The sequence below is a fragment of the Hippoglossus stenolepis genome, chromosome 12 (genome assembly GCF_022539355.2).
Source record: "Hippoglossus stenolepis isolate QCI-W04-F060 chromosome 12, HSTE1.2, whole genome shotgun sequence".
Taxonomy (NCBI): Eukaryota; Metazoa; Chordata; class Actinopteri; order Pleuronectiformes; family Pleuronectidae; genus Hippoglossus; species Hippoglossus stenolepis.
In genome coordinates this window covers 11,858,037-11,878,864 of record NC_061494.1, presented here as the reverse complement: position 1 = coordinate 11,878,864, position 20,828 = coordinate 11,858,037, and the positions used below count along the sequence as shown (strand labels likewise).

At 41.5% G+C, this 20,828-nt stretch overlaps 1 protein-coding gene across 1 annotated transcript in view; it reads right to left on the bottom strand.

The window, feature by feature from the left end:
• Positions 1-20,828, bottom strand: part of khdrbs2 (KH domain containing, RNA binding, signal transduction associated 2) — a 61,671-nt gene that overhangs the window by 2,437 nt on the left and 38,406 nt on the right. The window contains exons 5-8 of the mRNA XM_035171908.2: positions 16,528-16,655; positions 12,249-12,459; positions 910-992; positions 73-131 (exon numbers count right to left, since the gene is read on the bottom strand). Of these exons, the coding sequence (XP_035027799.1) occupies positions 73-131; positions 910-992; positions 12,249-12,459; positions 16,528-16,655 (481 nt within the window). The remainder of the gene's footprint in view (positions 1-72; positions 132-909; positions 993-12,248; positions 12,460-16,527; positions 16,656-20,828) is intronic.

Genomic DNA, 20,828 nt, shown 5'->3' with positions numbered 1-20,828 from the left:
ATAAGAAGCAAGGTTTGTGACCCATGTTTAGATCAGTAATGTTCAGCTGAGTGCATAATAAGCTCTTCTTACCATAGTTGTTGTAGGATTCATCACTGGTCGCATGTCCGTATTCGTAGTAATCGGAAATGCTAAAATCAGACAGAGGGACAACATCACAGTCAAAATAAAGAAACATTTGTTCATATTTTGTTTAACTTGAATATGGATGGTTACTGAAAAATACATATTTTCTACGTTATACTTATAATCAATGTATCCCATTACAAAATGAGCACAACAAGATGTTCTAGTGTCTTTCGTTTACTTTTAAACTTGTAAATCTTAAGTAATGTGTGACATGAGTTTTCACTGAGTAATTTAACAGCTGGGCCCGGCTTTTAGCCAGTGTTACTCAAACCGAGGTAAATAGTTGCTGGGGACTATTTTCAGCTGCAGATTCAACACATCCGATGCTCCAGTGAGTATTTACAGCAGCAGAATGGTGTGTGTGGGATTAACTCGGGTGCCCATGGTGCCATGTTGGTTACTGATGTGTTTTTAATAGTTTCTGTGTGACAGTTGAGCTCCGGCACAGGGGGAATGAGCCACGTCAGGGTGTTTTGCAACACAAGACAAGTTAGTTGGTTCCATTCATTGCTGTTGTTGTAGTTTTCTGACAGTTATAAAAATATGAAATGTCAGCAAATGTGTCTTCTGAGCCGAGAAAAAACGGTGCTAATTCATGGTCAGGCTGAATATTGGGCGTGAACAAAGTCATTTAAGAGCAAAGAAAGGAAATTGTGAAGCGCAGAAACATGACGATAGAGCAGCTGCTCACAGAACACGTGTCACATGCTGCTTTGCAAATAACAGTAGACAGATGGCAATTGAGAAACGTGTTGATTGACTTCAAAATGAAAACGCCACCTCTTCGACTGGTTGCTGTAGTTATCCTCGTAGGGCTCGTAACTCTCGTCGTCATATTCTCCTCCATATCCATCATCGTAGCCCTGTGAGCAAACACACGCACAGCATAAGCAGTCTAACTGGTTAGAGATGAGCATAAAAACAATCAATACTTAGTTCCACAGGCAAAGTCCATTACTTTGTGTCTATAACAGGGAGAGGAAGCAGGGGAAAAAAACGTCCAGCAGAGATTATTGATTAAGGTTCGCAGGAGCCTAATAGACACCTTTTGAGGCTTAACAGCAATATGGATCTCTTCTATTGATACGTAGCGACTCGGGGGAAACAAGCACAAAAAGCCGGCTAGTGACTGCAGTCATGTTCAATAACAATGTAAGTGGCTAAACGGCATGCAGCACACATTCAAGTCTAAATTTAAAAGGAGTGTATAGATATTTTGCAGAATGTCTCTCCCCGGCCACTTGGAAGTACTGGTAACAACTATAAAAATATAGGACCCTATCCTCTGCAGCTGTAAAACACCTATATATTACTTTAGTTTGTCTGTTTCTCATAAACACAACAGACTCATTGATTCCTCAAACACAAAGGAAAGATTTCTATAATGTAAAAAAAAACATGTTTGTAGTATCAAGGCAACTCCTAATGCTAACGGCTTTTCCAGTCTGTTTATCCAGTTTTTGTGTCTTTTACATCAACTGAGAACCCTACTTAGGTTTGGTAACCCACCATGATGTCACCCATTGGTTTGCAAACTACTGTTTTAAAGCCTCAAAGTAACCATAACCATAACCATCAATCACACGGTAACCACACCCCAATGCGTGTTGTCTATTTGACTCTAAATGGGAGCATCATTGACTAAATGAACATCATGCTGTATTGAAGAAGACTAGAAACTAGCGTTTGATGCCGTAAACTTCACATGAAAATGTTTAATGACGTTATAAATCAAGAAAGAAGTAGTAGCAGTTTTTCATTAACTTCTATAGAAATGACCATCCCACATCACCCAGTCATCATTGAGACCATGATATAGTTTTGGTCTCCGAGGTGACAAGGCAGCTTGCACTTGTTAAGCCTACGTTGCCGTGGATGAAGAGGATTGAAGAGGCACAAGAGCAGAAGAGGGTAAGACCCAGAACACCTGATAACTCCAGGCTACAACACTGAGGATGTGTTCAGGTTTGTGGATCAGGCACTTCTGCATTGGTTTTAATCTCCGGAAACCGGACTCCATTTTTATAAACAGCAAATACTACAACATTACATTGTTGCAGTGGTATGTAGACATCTCACTCCTTTTATGTAATACTGGCATCTGCATGAAGCATCCATCCATCCATCCATTGAACCCTCCATCCATCCATCCATCCATCCATTATCTATACCACTTGGCCTTTCAGGGTTGCGGGGGAGCTGGAGCCAATCCCAGCTGACATTGGGCAAGAGGGGGGCTCCACCTCGCCAGCGTATCACAGAACATATAGAGACTCCACACAGAAAGACGTCAGGTTCAAACCTTATACCTGTGAGAAAACGACGCTAACCACTGCACCACCATGCCGACCATACAGCAAACAATGTTCACTGTTCTTTACAATGTGTTATCGACAAATCAGGTTTTCTCTCTCTTTTTATTTATTTACTTCTCAAGTGTGTAATGTCCACTGGGGACAGGGTGGACACGTCACACTCTCTTTTCAAAATAAAGTTTTTCGTCCATTTGATTTTTACATTGTCAGTTGATTTACTCCTCAAACATCATTGAAGAGAGGAGCCGGTGGAAAATCTTCCTCCTCAGAGCTGCTTTCAAATACGACTGTGAACTCAGAAATTAAGTTTTATGAGCAGAGGTGAGTTCTTGATGGACTTTATGCCTCTTAGGCAGCAGGCCTATCTTCTTTGAGGAGGTTGTCGGAGATGAATGCAACCTAAGAGAAGACTGTGGGCACTATTCTGTTGAATGGTTTATTCATGAGAGCAGGGGTAACCAATCTCAGCAGACCCAAGGTTCACGTAAACAGCTTAACCTGAATAACACCATCAACTGGAGAAAGGCCAAAGAGTGCGCAGAGCAGTAAACTTCACTATTGTCTGCTCTTGTAATTGCTGGATCTCGCTCATTTAAGGAGATTTAGTGGAGTTAAAAGTGCTTATGTTTCTTTTTACCATGATCTAATCTCTTCTAATCCTCCCCAAGCCCGCTGTTTCAAATCACGCTCCACCATACATGCAAGTGTTTAGTTCTTTGTCGAGATGGAACACATTTTAAATCAGCACCAAAAGCGTCACTGAAGCTGGCTTATTCCAGACATTGAATCACGGCCGCAGCGTTCCTCCCCGCCTGCCTGTAACAGCAGAGTAATATCGTCTTGCAAAAGCTGACACAGTGAGTGTGAAGGACATCCAGTGCAGCAATGTTAAAAAAGAACGGATTCATGGCCTGTATGCACAGACTCTGCTTCTCCTGTCGGGTACCGCCAATCCAAACCTCTCTGGTTCCTGTGTGGCTTTATTTGTGTGAACACGAATTTGACCAAATTAAAGTTAGGGATTATGTCAGGGATTAAGTTGTTCAGGGGATCCAATACTTCTCCCTTTCTTGCATGAGTCTTTCCCCACAAAGGCAGAGTCAGAGACCTGCATATCTCAGTAATTGACCATTTTATTAACAATCCCATATGACAAATTGCTCCACGCTGGACCATAACTGCAAAGTAATCAGTGGATTCATTTCACTCATTATAAAAATAAACCTAAAGTTAAACTACAGGAATACAGGAATGTGAAATAGTTTTTTTATGGAGAGTTTCTTCTACAGTATTTTTATTAAAAGGGAGATTTTTTTACAGAAGCAAAATAATATTTGTGCAGCCTTTACTCACACAGAATATAAAATATCAGTGTTGTTTTCAGCTATACAAAATAAATGATGGAGACGCTGAATTCATTTGAACACATCATGGCCCTGCATACTGTTTAGCTGTTTGTTTACTTTAAAGCTATGTGTATACTTATAATGTTTGCTTTCTCTGACTCACGCTCCTCCATTTACACTGCATTTGTCTGGTTTTTGCTTTTTGAAAATGTGACTTTTATTTAGGTTGGTTCATCCAAGCAAACTAACAAGAGACTGGATTTTTGAAATGTAACTACACTGTGTTAATGCCTGGTTTAGTATTATGGGCCTTACTTTCCCGGAGAATTGCTGTAAAACCATTGTTGCTGTTCTACACCCGGGGGAAACAATAAAAAAGAACGAGTTGCTGATAATAATAAACAATAATTTAAATAATTGTGACTTAAAGGGGACATATCATGAAAATTCCACTTTGTTAGTGCTTCTACACGTTAATGTGGGTATCTGGCATGTCTACCAACCCCAAAACTCTGGAAAAAAAACACTCGCGCGTTTTGTTATGGTTCCTCTATGTCAGAAACGTCATGCTTGAGTGACTCGATTGAGCTTCCTGTGTTTTGTGTCGTCACAATACACTGGAAGTCTCCCTACATGGCCTTGGCCCACCCCACCTCATCCCCCGCCACCCTCCTCCCCGACACAAGCCGACGCCAACACCACTCGACCGCGGAAGCGCCGCGCCGCGCAGCGCAGCGCCGCTTCCAGCGCGCAGCCGCCTGGCTGTTCACACGGAACCGAGCATTTCGCGCTGGTCAGCCCCATAGACTGTATATATAAGGTCAGCCCGCGATTCTGCTTTCTCCGCTTGTTGTTGTACCCATTGAATGTCGGGGTTCGGGGCTAAATGATGGTCTTCATAGCCCCCCACCCCTCTCTTTCTCTCTCTGTCTGTCTGCTTGTGTGCTTGTCGTGGATGGGCAGAGGGGACATTTAATTATGTGATTGGGAAAATTAAAACTCCAGGACAACAAAGGGGAATACAAAGTATGGCATGCATATTTGATAATTTATATCATATAAAATATGTAATTTATATCATTTAAAATCATGGGGGATAGGGGGAGGGGGAGCTGGCTCATTAGCATTTAAATGAACAGGCACTCAAAACAGGTCACTCTGTGGAGGGCTGTTTTATACAGGGTAAAAAGGGTGCTGTTTTAAATGATCCTTGTGGTATTTTGACCAAAGTATGTTACAGACATTTCATTAAGACCCCAAGGAACCATATCAACTTGTGGTAAAATGGGCATGCTATGTCCTGTTTAGGTGATCGGGTGACGCTGAACCCCACTCCTGAGCAGCGATTGATCAGGTCTGCTTGTGAATTATCTGCTCCCCTGTAAGTTGTGAGTGCTGACAATACGATTATTTCACAACATGCCTTATCGTAGCCTATAATTTTGATTATTGTGGTTCCAATATTCTGGTGGTCCAACTGTTTCCCTTACCGTCATCTAGTTTATTCATACAAGTAACACGACCGCGGCTCCATCCCATGTTTATGTTATCGTTTACACATGACAACAAATCACAGCGATGACGTGTTGTGATTGTATCTCCATGACAGCCGAGCACAATTAAACTCTCATCTGCAGAGAAAGACAATGAGATGCGTTTGAAAGCTCCGGAAAAATGGAGATGAACCTTGAGTTGTTTTTCGTTGCTAAACTATACTTACATGTATATGGATCCAAATATAAATGCCATGAATATCATTTATTATCTAACGCAGACAAGACAGATGGACATTGTAAGGGAGAAGCTATGTGATTCCGATAAAGTCGAAGCATTAGTCAAGTGTCAGCTCAAACAAAACCTCACGCGGTGTTCATCAGCGTAACTTATCTCTCTGCTGACGTTACTGTCGGTTTGACCTACAACACATGCTGCACTCAGATCGGACACGACACTGTGTGTGTAAACAGACAGGCCCTTAATTAATGAGGCTCCATTGCTTTAGGTTGACACTTATCTGTAAAAACAATTAACACCGGTCCTATTTAACAAGGCAGAGGAAATAAATCAAATGTTAATACAAGGGTGGAGAGTCCTCGGCCGCTGTAATTAGGACAGAAAGAACCTAAAGGCCCTTAGCGCTGTGCTTCATTATCAATTGACAACCTGTACGTCCCCCGACAGTGACGGATCTTCACAGGGAGCAGCCTGTGAATGCTTCTCCACGTGGCAGAATGGGGAGGAAAATGAGATTCACAGTCCTTTTGTCTCAGTGAATAGACGCTTTCTACCTGCTCAAATTCAATCAGCGGGCACCTTTTGTCGTCTCTTGTGCACTTGGAGCAGGAGTTTGCTTTTCAATACATTTTCTCCAATTGTGTCACAGTTATACAATATGTAGGGGAAAAAATTGCGATGAGATTGACTCTCGATTACTTTGGCGACATTAAACAATATGGTGTTTGTCATTGGGAGAACAGAAATAAACAAATCAGACAAGGCCTTTTCTCACTATTCAAATTGTATTACTTGTGCTCACAGAGTTTAGCTTTAGAAGTAACTGCGTCCTTCCCTCGCCGGCGGCGCCGCGCTCCGACGGGACCGCCGAGGCCATTACGCAGTCTACCTGAGTCCCTCGTCTTTTAAATAATCGAGTGGAAGTGTGTGTCTTACATCTGTTTTAATAAACAGGAGAGTTCTGCATGGAGAATTTCCATAATTAATCTAACAAATGTGAACTCAGCAGTGTATCTGAAGCCATTGTTATAAAGCAATTACAGCAGATGTTCATGCCGTCCTTAAAGGTGGCCCGGGAAACTGCTCCCCTTCAAGAAACACTCAACCAATCTCACCCATCTTTTATGTTCATGAAATAGATTATATGGGAAGACTCCCCCCCCCATTTCAAAAAGGCGTCCTTTTGCTTTTTTTTTCACAGCAGATTGGACTTTTTTTTCCTCTTCAAAGCCTCCCAAAGCTCTGTGTTTAATCACATTACGCCATTTGCCGCACAGCCTCGGTATGGTTGCAGGGCTCAGGTCTAAAAACCCAGGCAATGTGTTTCAGTTTTTTAACAGCAATTTGTACAATTCATGGTTGTGCTGTGAGCGACAGAATTCCATATCACTCTCAGATTCTCCTCTCTTCTATCATCAGGCCTGACATTAAAAGATAAGATTTGATCCAGATGGGATTTGATCTTTAACATTAAACCGAGGCCATGGTCCCAGTCCATACAGAATGCCATCAATCACAATCTCTAATCTCCCTCTGCACTTTTCACATGGAAGAACTCTGACTGATCGCAGAGAGAAATGTCTCACTGCTGCTCTTTCTCGGGAATAAGTGACATTCATTCATTATCACCCGTTTGAAAAGTCAAAACAACTTAAAGTACTGCACCTATTCCAACTGTGCCTCATGCAGAAACAATACACTGTTTGACAAATAGTGCCACATCAGATCACATACTGGAATATAAAAGCTCTACAGTGGAAAGACACGTTACCTCTGTTTACATCAGTGTTTGATTGTTTGTTAGAATGAAAAGCTGCTCCACCAAATCCCATGAAACTTGGGGGAAGGACGCAGTATGGGTCAGGAAAGAACTCGATACATTTCGGTGCACATATAGATTACATAGCCGATCCAGGAAATGTCTTTTCCCACTATCTTTACCATTGTGAGATAGGACTTTTTTCCTTGATTTCTCAGAGACAATTTCAAGGATCAGGAGGCATTTTGAAGGGACTGATATCTATGAGTGCGTGCAATTTGTTTCTTGATGAAAAGAATATGTCAAATACTTGTCAAATACATTTAAAAAAGCTAAGTGGTCTTGTAATTTCAAGCATGTTTGCTTCAAAATGTGTTTCAATACCTCAAAATGTCCCGAAAGCCAAGGCATGTGGTATATAACCTTTAGCTAAAGAACAAGAAAGTAAGAAAGAGCCTTGAGATTAGGCCGACCACCATCAGTATATGATGCGCTTTGAATCTTTGAATGTTATTATGATCAAATTTTCTTGTTTAGTTTATGGATAACTGCATCCCTAAAGAGATCATCAATTTATCTCAAACCAAGATCAAAGCACGCTCGGGCTCTTTAGTAGCAGATAGAGACATCTAGCAAACCTCTGTTGCAAAATGTTAAGCTCAGATTCAAGCGCCTGACATTCACCGATCTCTAGATTTGGCAGATTTCATTTGACAACGCGTGAAGAACCTATTAGAAAGCTGTAACAGCCCGGAATGATGAAAATAACAAAATAAAGCTGAAAGCACTTTCCTCGGAGGTGATGCCCAAATCTTTATACATGCTGAACCCCACCACACACATTCCCTCCACAGCCATGATCAACTCCACTCCTTGCTCTCCTATAAGAGGCCCAATAATGGCCACTGTCACTGCATTACTTCAAGACACTGACAGCATGACAGAGCCCATTAATCACTACAGTCTCCGGAGGAACCCCGGTTACATGACGTCCTGCTCCACGGCCGAGACGCAGCTAATATTTATGGCAACTTCACCAAGTCTGAGCAGTAAACAATGGACTGTCGTTCGTTCGTTCACTATACAATGATTGCAAACTACAGCCTGCATGTATAAGTACACGTGTATGTATTGTGCAGCGATGTTAATACTAACTATTGAATTGACTGTGTATAAACGCACGATGGACAATGAAAGAAAATTGATGCGATACATAAGACAAAGCAGCGGCTACATCCAGGATTTACTTCACTTTATATTTACTTTATATTTATTCATAATTTTAGTGCCTCTGCCAACGAGGTTATGTTTTCAGCATTTGTGTGTCTATTAGTTCACAGCATTACACAAACAAGACAATTATCTTCACAGTAAAATGGTAAAAACCTTCCAGTAAAACACTCAATAAAAATCAAAACAGAATGATTTCCTCAGATTGATATTTACATAAATCTATCAGTGTCTATATAAATATCAAAGTGGAATTTATATAATCTAATTCAAATCGAGATATACACCCTAACTAATGTACTAATAATTACTGGTAATTAACTGTTAAGTCCCTTTCAGACACGCATCCTTTTTATATCAACCTGAAGGCAATTCACTAAGCTGGTCGCATGCCTGAATAATCATTCTGGTCATTTCCTACACTCACAATAGAAAATCTTATTAGATCAGACCTGGTAACATTTCTTTTATCCTCTGGGCGAACTCTAGCATATTTACAGTGTTGTTATGAATATACACTGTCCCTGAAAAACAAGCAATAAATCAATAATAAATAAAAATAAATAACAATGAAAACAAAAAGCTGAATAATTCAGTGAAACAGCCGAAGCTGAGAGTAAGGTGAGGGACTATATCTTCAGCTGTGGATGAATACACACTCGGTGAACTAGTATTAATTCCCAGAGGCAGCTGCACTGAGTTGAATAAACTACGGCTCATGCTAATAAATACAAAAAGTCACAGAGTGCAACAGTGCAGCCGACTGTTTTTAATACGGACAACAATGAAGGAATAAGCTGCGATGTGGATTTGGATACACAGAAAATACTTGGAACGTGTTGGAACATTATAAAGCTACCAAGAGCCTCATCCTTTAACATCCTTAATAAACTTGGCCTCATAGTCCCTCAACTCTTGCGAGCGCAAATCGTTTTTTCAGCTCCTGACGAGGCGCTTTTCTGAGCACCTGAATGTTAAAAAAGCTGAGTTGAGTCATCGAACGCTGAGGCCCTCTCTGCGAGGGAGTGCGCAAGTAAAGGATGCGGCAAGGTGAGATTTGTGGGAGGAAGATAAAGAGGGAGACGCCGCGTTCATAAATTATAAAGCAAACAATGATACATGATAACTACCAGCTTCCTCGTGCTTCCCATTGAGGTTTTAAATCAATACCACCCTCAAATAGGTGCAATTATGGACATTCTCACAGTATCACTTTTATGAGACGGACTGACAGTTTGACAGAGTCCATCAATCAAACGGCCTCTCTGGAGAAATCTGCGAGACACCCACACACCCATGCTGCTTCCACCCGAAGACAAATACAGGATGTAACAGCAGAGACTCTCACACACTGCTGCTGATCTCTTATTGTGCTTTTACACTGCAGGAATCTTGTAGTGGAACAACAGCATTAACAATAACATCTGCTGAAAATGAAAAAAAAAAAGAACCCAAACAAACAAACCTGGTCCATAAAGAGGTCTCGATACGTTCTGCCAACGCGCTCGGAGAAAATTGTGTAATGCGGCAGAGAGAAATAAAGAAATAGCAAAGTGAGATATGAGGAGAGAAAATGTTCAGGACAAATTCATCTTTCCATAATCCCCTGGTCTCCGTGCTCCCACCCTCCTTCCCAACCTCCAATTACAAAGAGAAGAAATGCCTCGCTTTCTCACTCCTCAGAAATACACAGGCTCTACATCAGAACTCAATTTGGTTTGGTAATGAGACTGCGCTTGTGCATTTCCCCATGCAGACAGCCCAATCTTCAATTGCCAGCACACATGGGGGCTTTGCTTAGCAGGAAGGCTCTGAGGAAATAGACTGGTAAAAGTGTTGGCTTTTTTCATTTGGATGAAACTTTAGCGCTCACCTTGTGTAGTCTTTTCAAAAATGACCTTGGGAAATTCCAGAGGACGAGTGTATTATAACCAGGGCCTTGATTTCCTTTTTTTTTTTTATAAGGATCCCAGCGTTGTTTTAAGTGAAGTGAGCAAATATGTGATATAGGGCTAGTGAAGGCACACTGAGGGACGGTGGTCTATCAAATATTCCATACATTAACCTGCCCTGTCAGTCCCTCTACTGGCCCTCGCTGCTCACTGACAATCAGGGTGTGCATGACAGCGTGCTGCGTACGTGATGCCGGACTCGACTCGACTCACAACCAAGTGCCAGTGCCTTCAGTGGATAAGTCCAGGGCTTTGTTTCCTTGCCAACCCTGAACCCAAGGTTGGCGGCTGCTGTCTCCAAGGTCAACAATAATGATACCCCTGCTGAGGTGCCCTTAAGCAAGGTATTTAACCCCCATGTGCTCTTCCTAATGGCTCACAGCGCAGACTAATGGCCTAAAAGCCTGAGAAGTACAATATAAGGCTACATCCACAATACTACGGCTTCATTTGATAACATCAACTCTGCTACGGAAACGCCTGACGTCCACTCTGCTGCAGTTTTACAGATGCTCAAAACAGAGAAGCATGGAAATGCTACTGGGCACGTTTTAGTTTGAAAACTCCTGGGCTGCGTTTTGAAATGATGAGGTAGATGCTCACAACCGCTTGCTGATTGGCTCTTCTCATTCACGATGAAGCCTTCGCTGATTCGTCAGGTTCCTATTACACGATCAACTACAAGCGTTGCTGAACCTGTTCTAACAGCTTTTGTGCTGTTGAATTCTGCATTATACAATGGGATGAGATGAGCTACTATTCGAAGAATCAGTTCACACCGGCGCACACATTGCCCAGAGTATGTGAGTGGTCACGTGATATGTGTTTCCGGCCCGTTAGTATGGACGGTGTTTAAAACTTCATGTGGACAAAACATCAAAACGCTCATATCAGAGATCATTTTGATAAAAAAACGAAGTAACATTGATGTAGCCTAACATCACCATATTACACAGAGATATTACAGAGATTATTTACTGCATTTCTGTCGTAAAATTTCCATTTTCCTTTTTAATTCTTTCCTTCTCATTGTTGTACAGGGAAGCTGGTCCGAATGTTTGTCAGGCTCATTTTACACACATGAGAAGGCTGAATATAAGTTTTCAAAAGAAAACTGTATTTATTATAACCATGCAAACAGAGAACTGAAAAGCTCCAGTAATATCTAAATCTTGACTGTAAGACCTTTGCAAAATATAGTTTAATTTACAAACCTACTGTGTATAAATGTAGAATAACGTGTTTGGATTATTAGTATTCATGCAGAGTGTGGTGATTATGATAATGTAGCCAATGTTAGGTAATTTATCAAAATATTATTGGTCAGAAGTTTTGTCGTCTGAAGTGCGATGTGTTATTTGAGGCCTCATTTATATGTGTGTGGAATATGATGCAGATTTGAGAGCTTTGAAATAGTGATGAAAAAGATGAAGGCGATGTTAACGTTCACTGTGATCCATCACTTATCCTACTTTTAAATTCCTTATCTTACTCGTGCTGAAGTTAATGGAAACCAAAGGCCTGCACAAGACGGTCCGAGATCATTACCAAATGAACAGTGTGATTTGAAAATTGAAGTTAATTGTATAAAATATATATATATATATATATAGTTCCTGCTTGCCCAAATTTGTCAAACTTGTCCCTGAATGCCTCACCATGCAAAGCCAGACTCCTCCGGATCACATGAAAGGGAATTAGAGCCACTCTGATTTAGACACAGTTCAAGTGAAATTACTATCAGCCATACTTTTCAGTGTGTGCTAAAGAGGATTGGACTCACGTAGTCATCATAGGATTCATGTGTGACTGCTAACAGCGGGACCCTGTATGCAGCACTCCCCGCCGCCCCCCTGGCTCTCGGCGCTTGTACCTCCCTCGTTAAACCGGTCGTGGGAAGTTTGCTGTGCGCCGCTGCTGCTGCCGCTGGCCCCCGAGGTGCCGCTGCTGCTGCCGCCGCCGCCGCCGCACTCCTCCCCGTGCCTCTGTGGCCCCTGGTTAAAGCAAACAAGCACACAAACATGGCATCGGTTTTTACTTCACAACATGTCTAAATAAGCCAGAGTGGGGGAAAACAAGTTAAACAATAAGAAATCTATCAAATCTCTGCCACCGACCTGGTGGTATAACTACTGGCGCTGAGGTTGATCTTGTCACGATCAGAGTGTCACTTTGTGTCTCTCTCTGCTGTGCAACTGTGCTGGAGTTTCAATAACACCATGGAGCAGTGCCATGCCTGTGTTTGTGTCACCATCTGCCTCGATTAACTGAATGCGCTCAGGTTGCAGTCGCACAGTTCCACCGGAGTATAGAGTTTATTTAATATTGTCCACCAGAAAAGAAATGAATGGCCAAAGGGCTCGGGCAGGAGAGAGGAATTTAAGGTGGTTTGTTAGTTCTGTGGAAGTGGTGACTGTCCAGCAGCAGGACCACATGAACAGCGCGGGGGATTGCGGGTGCGGATTTAGCCGCGCTAAAGCCGTCCATTGTCTGCTAAGTTACATTTTAACAGCTGCCTGATGTAGGTGGGCTAGGATACCCCTTTTCTTCCCTTGGCACATCCTCCACTAGGTAGCAGCTCATTGTGATCCAAAAATACAGACACTCAAAGGGGAATTACTGCTGCATATTTTTCATGGAGATTTACAATAATCGCTTATCGGCACGCCATAAGGAGTAAAATCTGGGGAGGGAAGTGGTGGCGGTGACTTTAAAATGGGAGCATCCAATGTTACTGGTGGATTTAAAGCATCCTGCCTGCGCTGCCTGAATTAGGCTGCCGTGGCAAACTGTACCTGCTCGCTCCTGAGGGACGGCCACGGCTGCAGGTAAATTACGGACAATTTACTCTATGAAACGAGCTGTGGAGGCGACGGGAGGAGGCAGGTGTTCCACACGCACGGCTTCATGCACGGCTGAGCCAATCAAATGCTCTGTAACACTCAGAGCTCTATGGTAACAGCCTGAGCACCTGGAGCAAACACCGTGTCCATATTGGCTTTTACTTGTATAACAGTGGGGGGAAAGAGTCCCCGTGTCAGACACATGCTTCTAAAGGGTAGAAGTCTTTGTTGTCTCTTAATTGGTCATGGAACCATCTCCCATTCTGTTTGAAAGCCAGGGGAGTTTGCTACGACAGTCGACCAAAAAACTATCTTTTTTTAGAGGATGAAGTTGAAATTTTACAAGAATAACAACATTTTACGAGAAAAAGTTAAGTTACACTTTAGTATAGTTTTCATAAATAATGAAATAGGTCATCTTTTGGCTCATCAGCACCACATTTTTACAAGTATCAGGACTTTTGCAAGAAGCTGTGTCTCTTCTGGAAATAAGCACAGACTTGGAGGCAATTGCCTTTTTTGTGGAGGAGGAATCAAGATTAAGGGATAATTAAGAAATAAGATTGGTAATCAAGATTTTTTATCCAGAAGTGGAACTCTGGAGAGCATGGCGATCCTCGCTGGTTAGTCTGGTTAGTCCTAAAAAGTAGTCCTTTCTTCATTTTTGCAATATCACAACTTTTTCCTCATTAAATTACAACTTTAGTTTCATAATAATATGACTTTTTTTATTCTTGCAATATTACAACATTATTCTTGGAAAGATTCACTTTTCTTTAATATGGCCCTAAGACTTAATGGTGGATTCACTGGGGAGAGAAAACCTGCTTGTGTTTGCAAAGTGATCATCTGTGTGAAGGCACACTGTGCATCCACCTAAGTGCATGTTACTATTTTGGTCATGCTACCTTAAGAAAACAGTGAAATACAATTCGAAACTCAAACAACAACCTAAGGCAGAGAATATAATATGAAATATTGAAATGTTCTGAAAATTCACCATGAAGGTTTTGTGCTTCCTTGTTTCAATAATTAAAATGTGTCTGTCATTCATAACACTTCACACTAAGTTTCACTTTATCTATAAATGTATGAAATTACACAACATCTTTAAATAAATAACAAATCTGTGGTAGTCAAAGCTGCTGACTCATCTTGTGTGACTGTGTAACTGAATTAAAGGAATATTCCACCAGTCGTCTGCTCATGGGCGCGTCTTCTCTTTTCCCATCTTCTCAGATTTATTTTGAGGAATAACTCACAACAACAGTAACCAGGGGATCACATATCAATTGAGTTATGTTTTATTTTATCATTGACAAAATAACAAAAAGCAAGTTTGGATATTGGATATTTTGATTTGAGGAGTGTTTTTGCCATTTGCCACTTTAGTCAAATTAATCAAATACTTTTTTTGTTTTATTATTAAAACAACCCGACATTTTTCAAAGATATCTCTTCAGTCAGAGTGTGTGCCATCACCAGGAACACATGGAATCTGTGCAGAATTCAGATGACACCTCCGCAGAGTTAATGCCTGTGAAGTAGATACATCTCTGCCGCCTTCCTCAGTGTTGTTTTAACATTTAAAACAGTGAAATGAGAAATACACTGTTTCATTCCTGTGTTCCAGAGCTAACTGTTTGTTCATTGGGCATCTGTGGCTCAGGGGGTAGTGCGGGCCGCCTGTTAGCCAGAGGGTCGGCGGTTCTTCCCCATTCCAAATGCCAAACCTAACCCTGTTCACATAGATGCACTGTATCAATGTGTGTTTGAATAGGTGAAACAAATATACTCTAAAGTTGGAGTGGTCGTCAAGATTAGAAAAATGCTATATACAGACCATAACCTCTATATAAATGTTTGTCTTCCTGTAAAACAATTTTAAATGTGTCATGACTCATGCTGCACTGAGGGACATTTACAAAACTTGCACTAATCAATTGTGACTTTGGGCGTGAAGCTTGCCGCTCCAGTCATATAACACTGCACTTCAATGTGTCAAAAATGAGATTTACTGCTGAGGAACAGAGGGGGAACTATTTGTCAACACAGGAAACGGTGAGGGATCAGGTGAATGAATTCTCTTTGAAGTCAATTTGTCTCTTTCTCTAACAATCTTTGCTGGGTTTTTTTGCTATCTGAGATAAATATTGGGCATCAATTTTACAAGCAAAACATATTCAGTGGATTTTTATTTTTGATATAAGCTGAAAACTGAACAACAGAAATCCTGCAGCTTCCGTTTGGGCCTGGTCTTCACTCATGAATCTCATCATATTTTATCCATTAAGATTCTGCATGAACAAAGTCAACATTTTTCAACATGTGAACATGTCTCGCTTGTGCCTTTTAAATGATAAAACTAAGACATAGTTTGATAGAGTGAAATAAGTATGTCCACCTCAACGCTGCAGGAAACAAACGGTCTGAAACAAACGGATTCAAACAGCCAGGGTTTGTGATGTCACAATCCTAAAAAAATTAATCCGTGGGTGGAGCTTAGTACCTGGAAAAAGGCTCCTCAGCTGCAGGTGGCGCTGTGAGGGTGGAGTGACAGGGAACAGGGGCGGAGCCACATTAGCTTATTCATAGATCTCAATCCCGAAATGAGGACGGAAGGTGTAGAGTTGCATTTAAGCCAGTGACATACTTTTTGAATGACGGACATTTTGAATAAGTAATTATAAGGAATAAAGAAGAGTTGTGGGGGTGTAACAAGCTGCTGGAGGGGGACTTTAAGGTTTGTAATTCTTCTGAGGTATTCCAAAATAACCCAGATAATGGTATCACTGTTATCTTTATCTTGGCTTTGGCTTGAGACTTGGGAACTAACAATTCTTATTATTGGTTCTGTTTCTCAGTTTTGATCTATTCCTGCAATGCCACCAATGTTTTAAAAGTGCAATCCTAAAAATCTGTGGAAACCCAATATAGAAACTGTAACTTCATATTGATTTCATATTATGTGCAACAGAAATGGTTAATCTTCACGATGAACAACACCAATTTTTTTTAACATGACTAACAAAGGCTGAGCACAAATTCAGCTTTTACAAATCCTACAACTTTGCAGGAACGAACGTCACTTTGTCTCTCTTGGATCTTTTATAACAATAGTAACCTTCAGAATTTCAAGAGGCCCTCGTTACTGTTTTCCACGGGAACACTCAGCTTCTTTCAGTGCAGCTCTTCACGCAGGTGTAACCGGTACTTTACCTTGTGGATATTGCGGTTGCCGGCCGCGCGCCCCTTCCCGGTGCACTCCTCCCCCTGCTCGACTCTTCGGAGCCGTTCAGCAGGGACAGCTCTCTCAGTTGCTCCTGTCTGATCTCGTCGTTATAGTCCTGCGGGAACCCCCCCCCCAAAAAAAGCATGTGTCATAAAAAAGGAAGACAAGGACATTTGTCTTCTGACTGCAACAGATGCTTGCAACAGCAGCAAATGTCATCGAATTCAAATTGTCGTGACACGCACAGGAAACACATGGCGTCTCTGAGCGCTGAATGCTCAATGAAGACGTTTTCTTTGGTTATGTTTGGACACAAAACACAAGGGAAGGATTAATAATTTGGGAAAAGACAATAACCCATGAAAGGGCTGCGGATACACTGCTCACAGCAAGTTTGAGCTTCTGTTTCTTTTCTACAGAACAAGATTGAATTCACAAATTATAGGCAGGATGTTCAATATAACAGGAACAGGGTTTTCAAAATAATTTCTCTTTTTGTTGAGGAGACGTAAAAAAAAAGGAAATAAAGTCAAAAAGCCTTTCTTCTCCCTTTAAGGCAGCACAAAAATAGTCTTTACTTCGTGGGCACACACTGCCTGTAATTGACAGCTTGAACAACGTTGTTTGGAATATCGTTATCTTGTGATTCTGAAGCATTTTTCTCAACCCGTTATCAAATGCTGGATCATTACAGAGCAGATAAGCCTGTGGGAAAAGCAGTATTCATTATCTTGTCATTGCTGACAACTAAACAGGCTTATTTATCAGAAACCTTCAAACCAAACCCACGAGATTCACTGCATTGGACAAACGTTTTTTTTGTTGTTGTTGTTTGACAACAAAGCGATGGAGGCTGGAAAATAATTCCTTTGCTTGTCAATATTTCTGACGGCCATGTTTTCTAACGTCTTCTTCGATTTTTGACGGCACGACTCAAAACGACTTAACTCACCCGGAACATTTTTTAATCTCTTTAGCACTTTTTCCTTGGACAGCCAGTTTTCCATAAATGTGAAATAAAAGTCGAAAATAATTTCCCCTGGTCCACATTAATCATCGCTCTCACTTTAGTCTTTACAGCCACGGAGTCAATGACGTCTTTGTGTGAGCATTAATCCAGCCAATATATTAACTGCACATTGATGCATGAGATACGACTCTGTCCAGAGTGCACTGATAAGTGAAGGACTAGATAACATTAATGGCTGCGCAAGTAAAAGTACAGCTCATATAATATTCTGGAGAATTAGTGTCACCTTTTCTTTTTCCTCTTTTTACGCCCTCCTTCTCATTGTTCGAACCCACTCACATCACACTCGTGACTATATCCCAGTTCTTCTCTGCGACTAGTTTTGACACTTCAAGTAATTAAACACTTTTTATTAGAGAAAAAAAAAAAATATGCAAAGAGTCAAAACTGTGAAGCTAATTCATTACATAGATGTGTGAAAAGTAACTCCTCTATTATTATCAGACTCAAATTTAGCAACCAAATCTGCAACCAAGCTCCTTGTGGGATAATTCATCATTTTCCTGCAGGACCGTTTTTCAGCTTCCCCCGCTCTGTTGTTTCTAATCATTTTTGCTCTACACTTGGTTGTTTGCGCTTCACTGTGCAGAATGATGTATGTGCAGACTTTGACACTTTAAGTCTTTCTCTGCTGGAGGAGCAAAGTTTGCCAGTGTGTTATCCCAAATATCAATGAATACATGGACTGCATGTCAAGATGATGATGCGTCTCCACTTCCTCCCAATATCCATGAAGCCAAAATATCCTGCATAAGCATGTTGCCAACTTGGGCTGAAGACATCATTTGAGGCCAGAGTCTGTGCAGTAGCAATCAGGGGATGGGGCCGTGGTAGCGAGGTGCCGCCGATCAACACACTAGTTGCTAGTCAGTTGTCAATCATGATGTTTCACATAAACCCAACTTATGGAAAACACAAACACTTATCACCAGTGTGAAAAGAACAACCTAAAAAAACAGAAACCATCTTGGTTAAAAAAATCATTTGACTTTTTAATTTGGGCCATGTCCCATCCACTAACATGGTGGAGGTGGGATTTGTGACTTGTACTGCAGCCAGCCACCAGGTGGCGACCGAGGTGCTTTTAGGCAGCTATCATTTCATCCATATTTATCTACAGTTAACAAGTAAATGACAAGACAAGTAAATGAGAATAATTTTGTGACATCACACATCTTTGGATGCCACTTGTGGTTCAATGTTTGACTTTTAGTCAGTCAGGAACACTTCGTCAAGATTTAACAATTTTTTGCATAAATAGGAATACAGCTATGCTTGGTGCGGACGGCTCCATTCTTTGGATGTTCCCTGAAATAGCCAAGCAGCAGTATGCCAGTCTACATGAAACCAAGCAGGTTTCAAACTTTTAAGAGGAATTGTCTCTGCTGAAGTTTAATGAAGAGAGGAATTCGTCCAACAGCCTCGTTAAACCTCGAGGATGCACACAGTGCATCTTGGTGAGTAACAATGGATGCAAACAAGAAAGCTACACAGGGCACCTTTAAACATTGCATATGCATAGATTCAGGATTTATCAGTGAGGGTAAAGGAGCGGAAACCATTTTCTTTCTTTTTTAAGGAAACCAGCCAGGAAATATCCCAAGCAGATGCATTCAGTAAAAAGTATTTTTATATGTTTTGTATATGAATTATAAATGTATTTTTATAGGTATTTATATGTTTTACATGTCTGTTTATATGTTATATGTTACATGCCTGAATATTATAAAAAATTGGAAAGGAGTCACTTTGTCACAGCTCTTCATTTGCAGTAACAGGATCCTGTCAGGAACCAGATGATGCACAGATTTTGAAACGGACATTTTTTCACACCTACATGTCAAGGAAGAAGAAAAAAGACTCCAAACTGCTCCTCTTGCTAATGGAATAATAAGGCATGCAGAGTTGTGTTGGTTTGAAGGAGACCGGCAGAGCTTCTCATTGGAGAGCTGGCAGCATATCCAAAGCACAACAAATGTGCCAATGCTTGTAAAAGTTGAGTGTGGACAGAGGCCCTAACGTGAGCACACAGAGATAAACCCCCTGCTGAGGATTCTCGGGTCAGACTGTTTGCGGACTGAGATTAATTCTGACCACGCGTGACCTTTGTGCACACACGACGTCCTTCAAATAGCCAAAGCTCGACTTTTAAAGGGTCAACACATTAACAATAGCGATACATTGATTCCATATCAATCTTGTGTTCGGGTCTGTCTCAGACAGGTTTCTATTCCAGGCTGTGTTGACTGATTTCGGATTTCATGCCTTGTGCATCTTATATCTCAGTGTATGAAAGAACTGTTTCTACATCCATAGACATTTTTCTGGAAAAATAATACACACGTAATTAATTCAGCGCGTCTGAATGATCCATCTCAGAGGATTTGATCTTTAATTAGAAGAGATGTTGTTGAGCCAGTCCCCCCCCCTGAAACCTTGAGGCATCAAGTGATGTGATTTAACTGCTTAAATACTCTGTCTCTCCAACAGAAACAACACAAAAGATCCATCCATCACTGTCTTCCCAGGCTCAGGTCTCAGAGGTAGCGGGCCAAGTGGGTCATCCCAGATGTCCCTCTCCTGAGCCACACATTCCAGCTTCTCCTGGGTGCTCCCGATGAGAAGCTCCATCAAGTTCTGGGTCCACCAAGGTGGTCTCCTCCCAGTTGGGTGAGCTCTGTAAACCTCCACTTGAGGGAGCCATGTGAAGGAGCCTCGGTTGTACTCCGAGCTCCCTCCGGATGTCTGAACTCCTCACCCTGTCTCTTAGGCTGAGCCCAGCCACCCGCTGGCCACTTGTATTAATAACCCTGTTCTTTTGGTCACCGATCAGAACTTGTGACCATATGAAGGTTGGGATGTAGATCGACCTGTTAATCGAAAGCTTTTCCTTGGAGCTCAGCTCCCTCTTCACATCAACTGTCACAATGGTACAACTTCCCCTTACTGCTGACGCCGTCTCCATCTTTTCCCTCACTCTTGAATAAGACCCCGAGAAACTGAAACGCCTTCGCTTGGTGCAGCACACAACCTGGAGCAAGCAACTATATCGATGCCACTATATAGATATATTGTGTGGTCTTTGTTGGATTACTAGTATGGCCTAAGATTGTTGTCTTCCAAATGGTGCCTTTCGATGATGGGAGCAGATCCATGCTGTTGTTATTGCTATGATGAGATCACTATTATCACATATGTCCAATGAAATATTCCAGAGAGACACACTGGCCTCTATGGGAGACAGCGCTCAGGACCCAC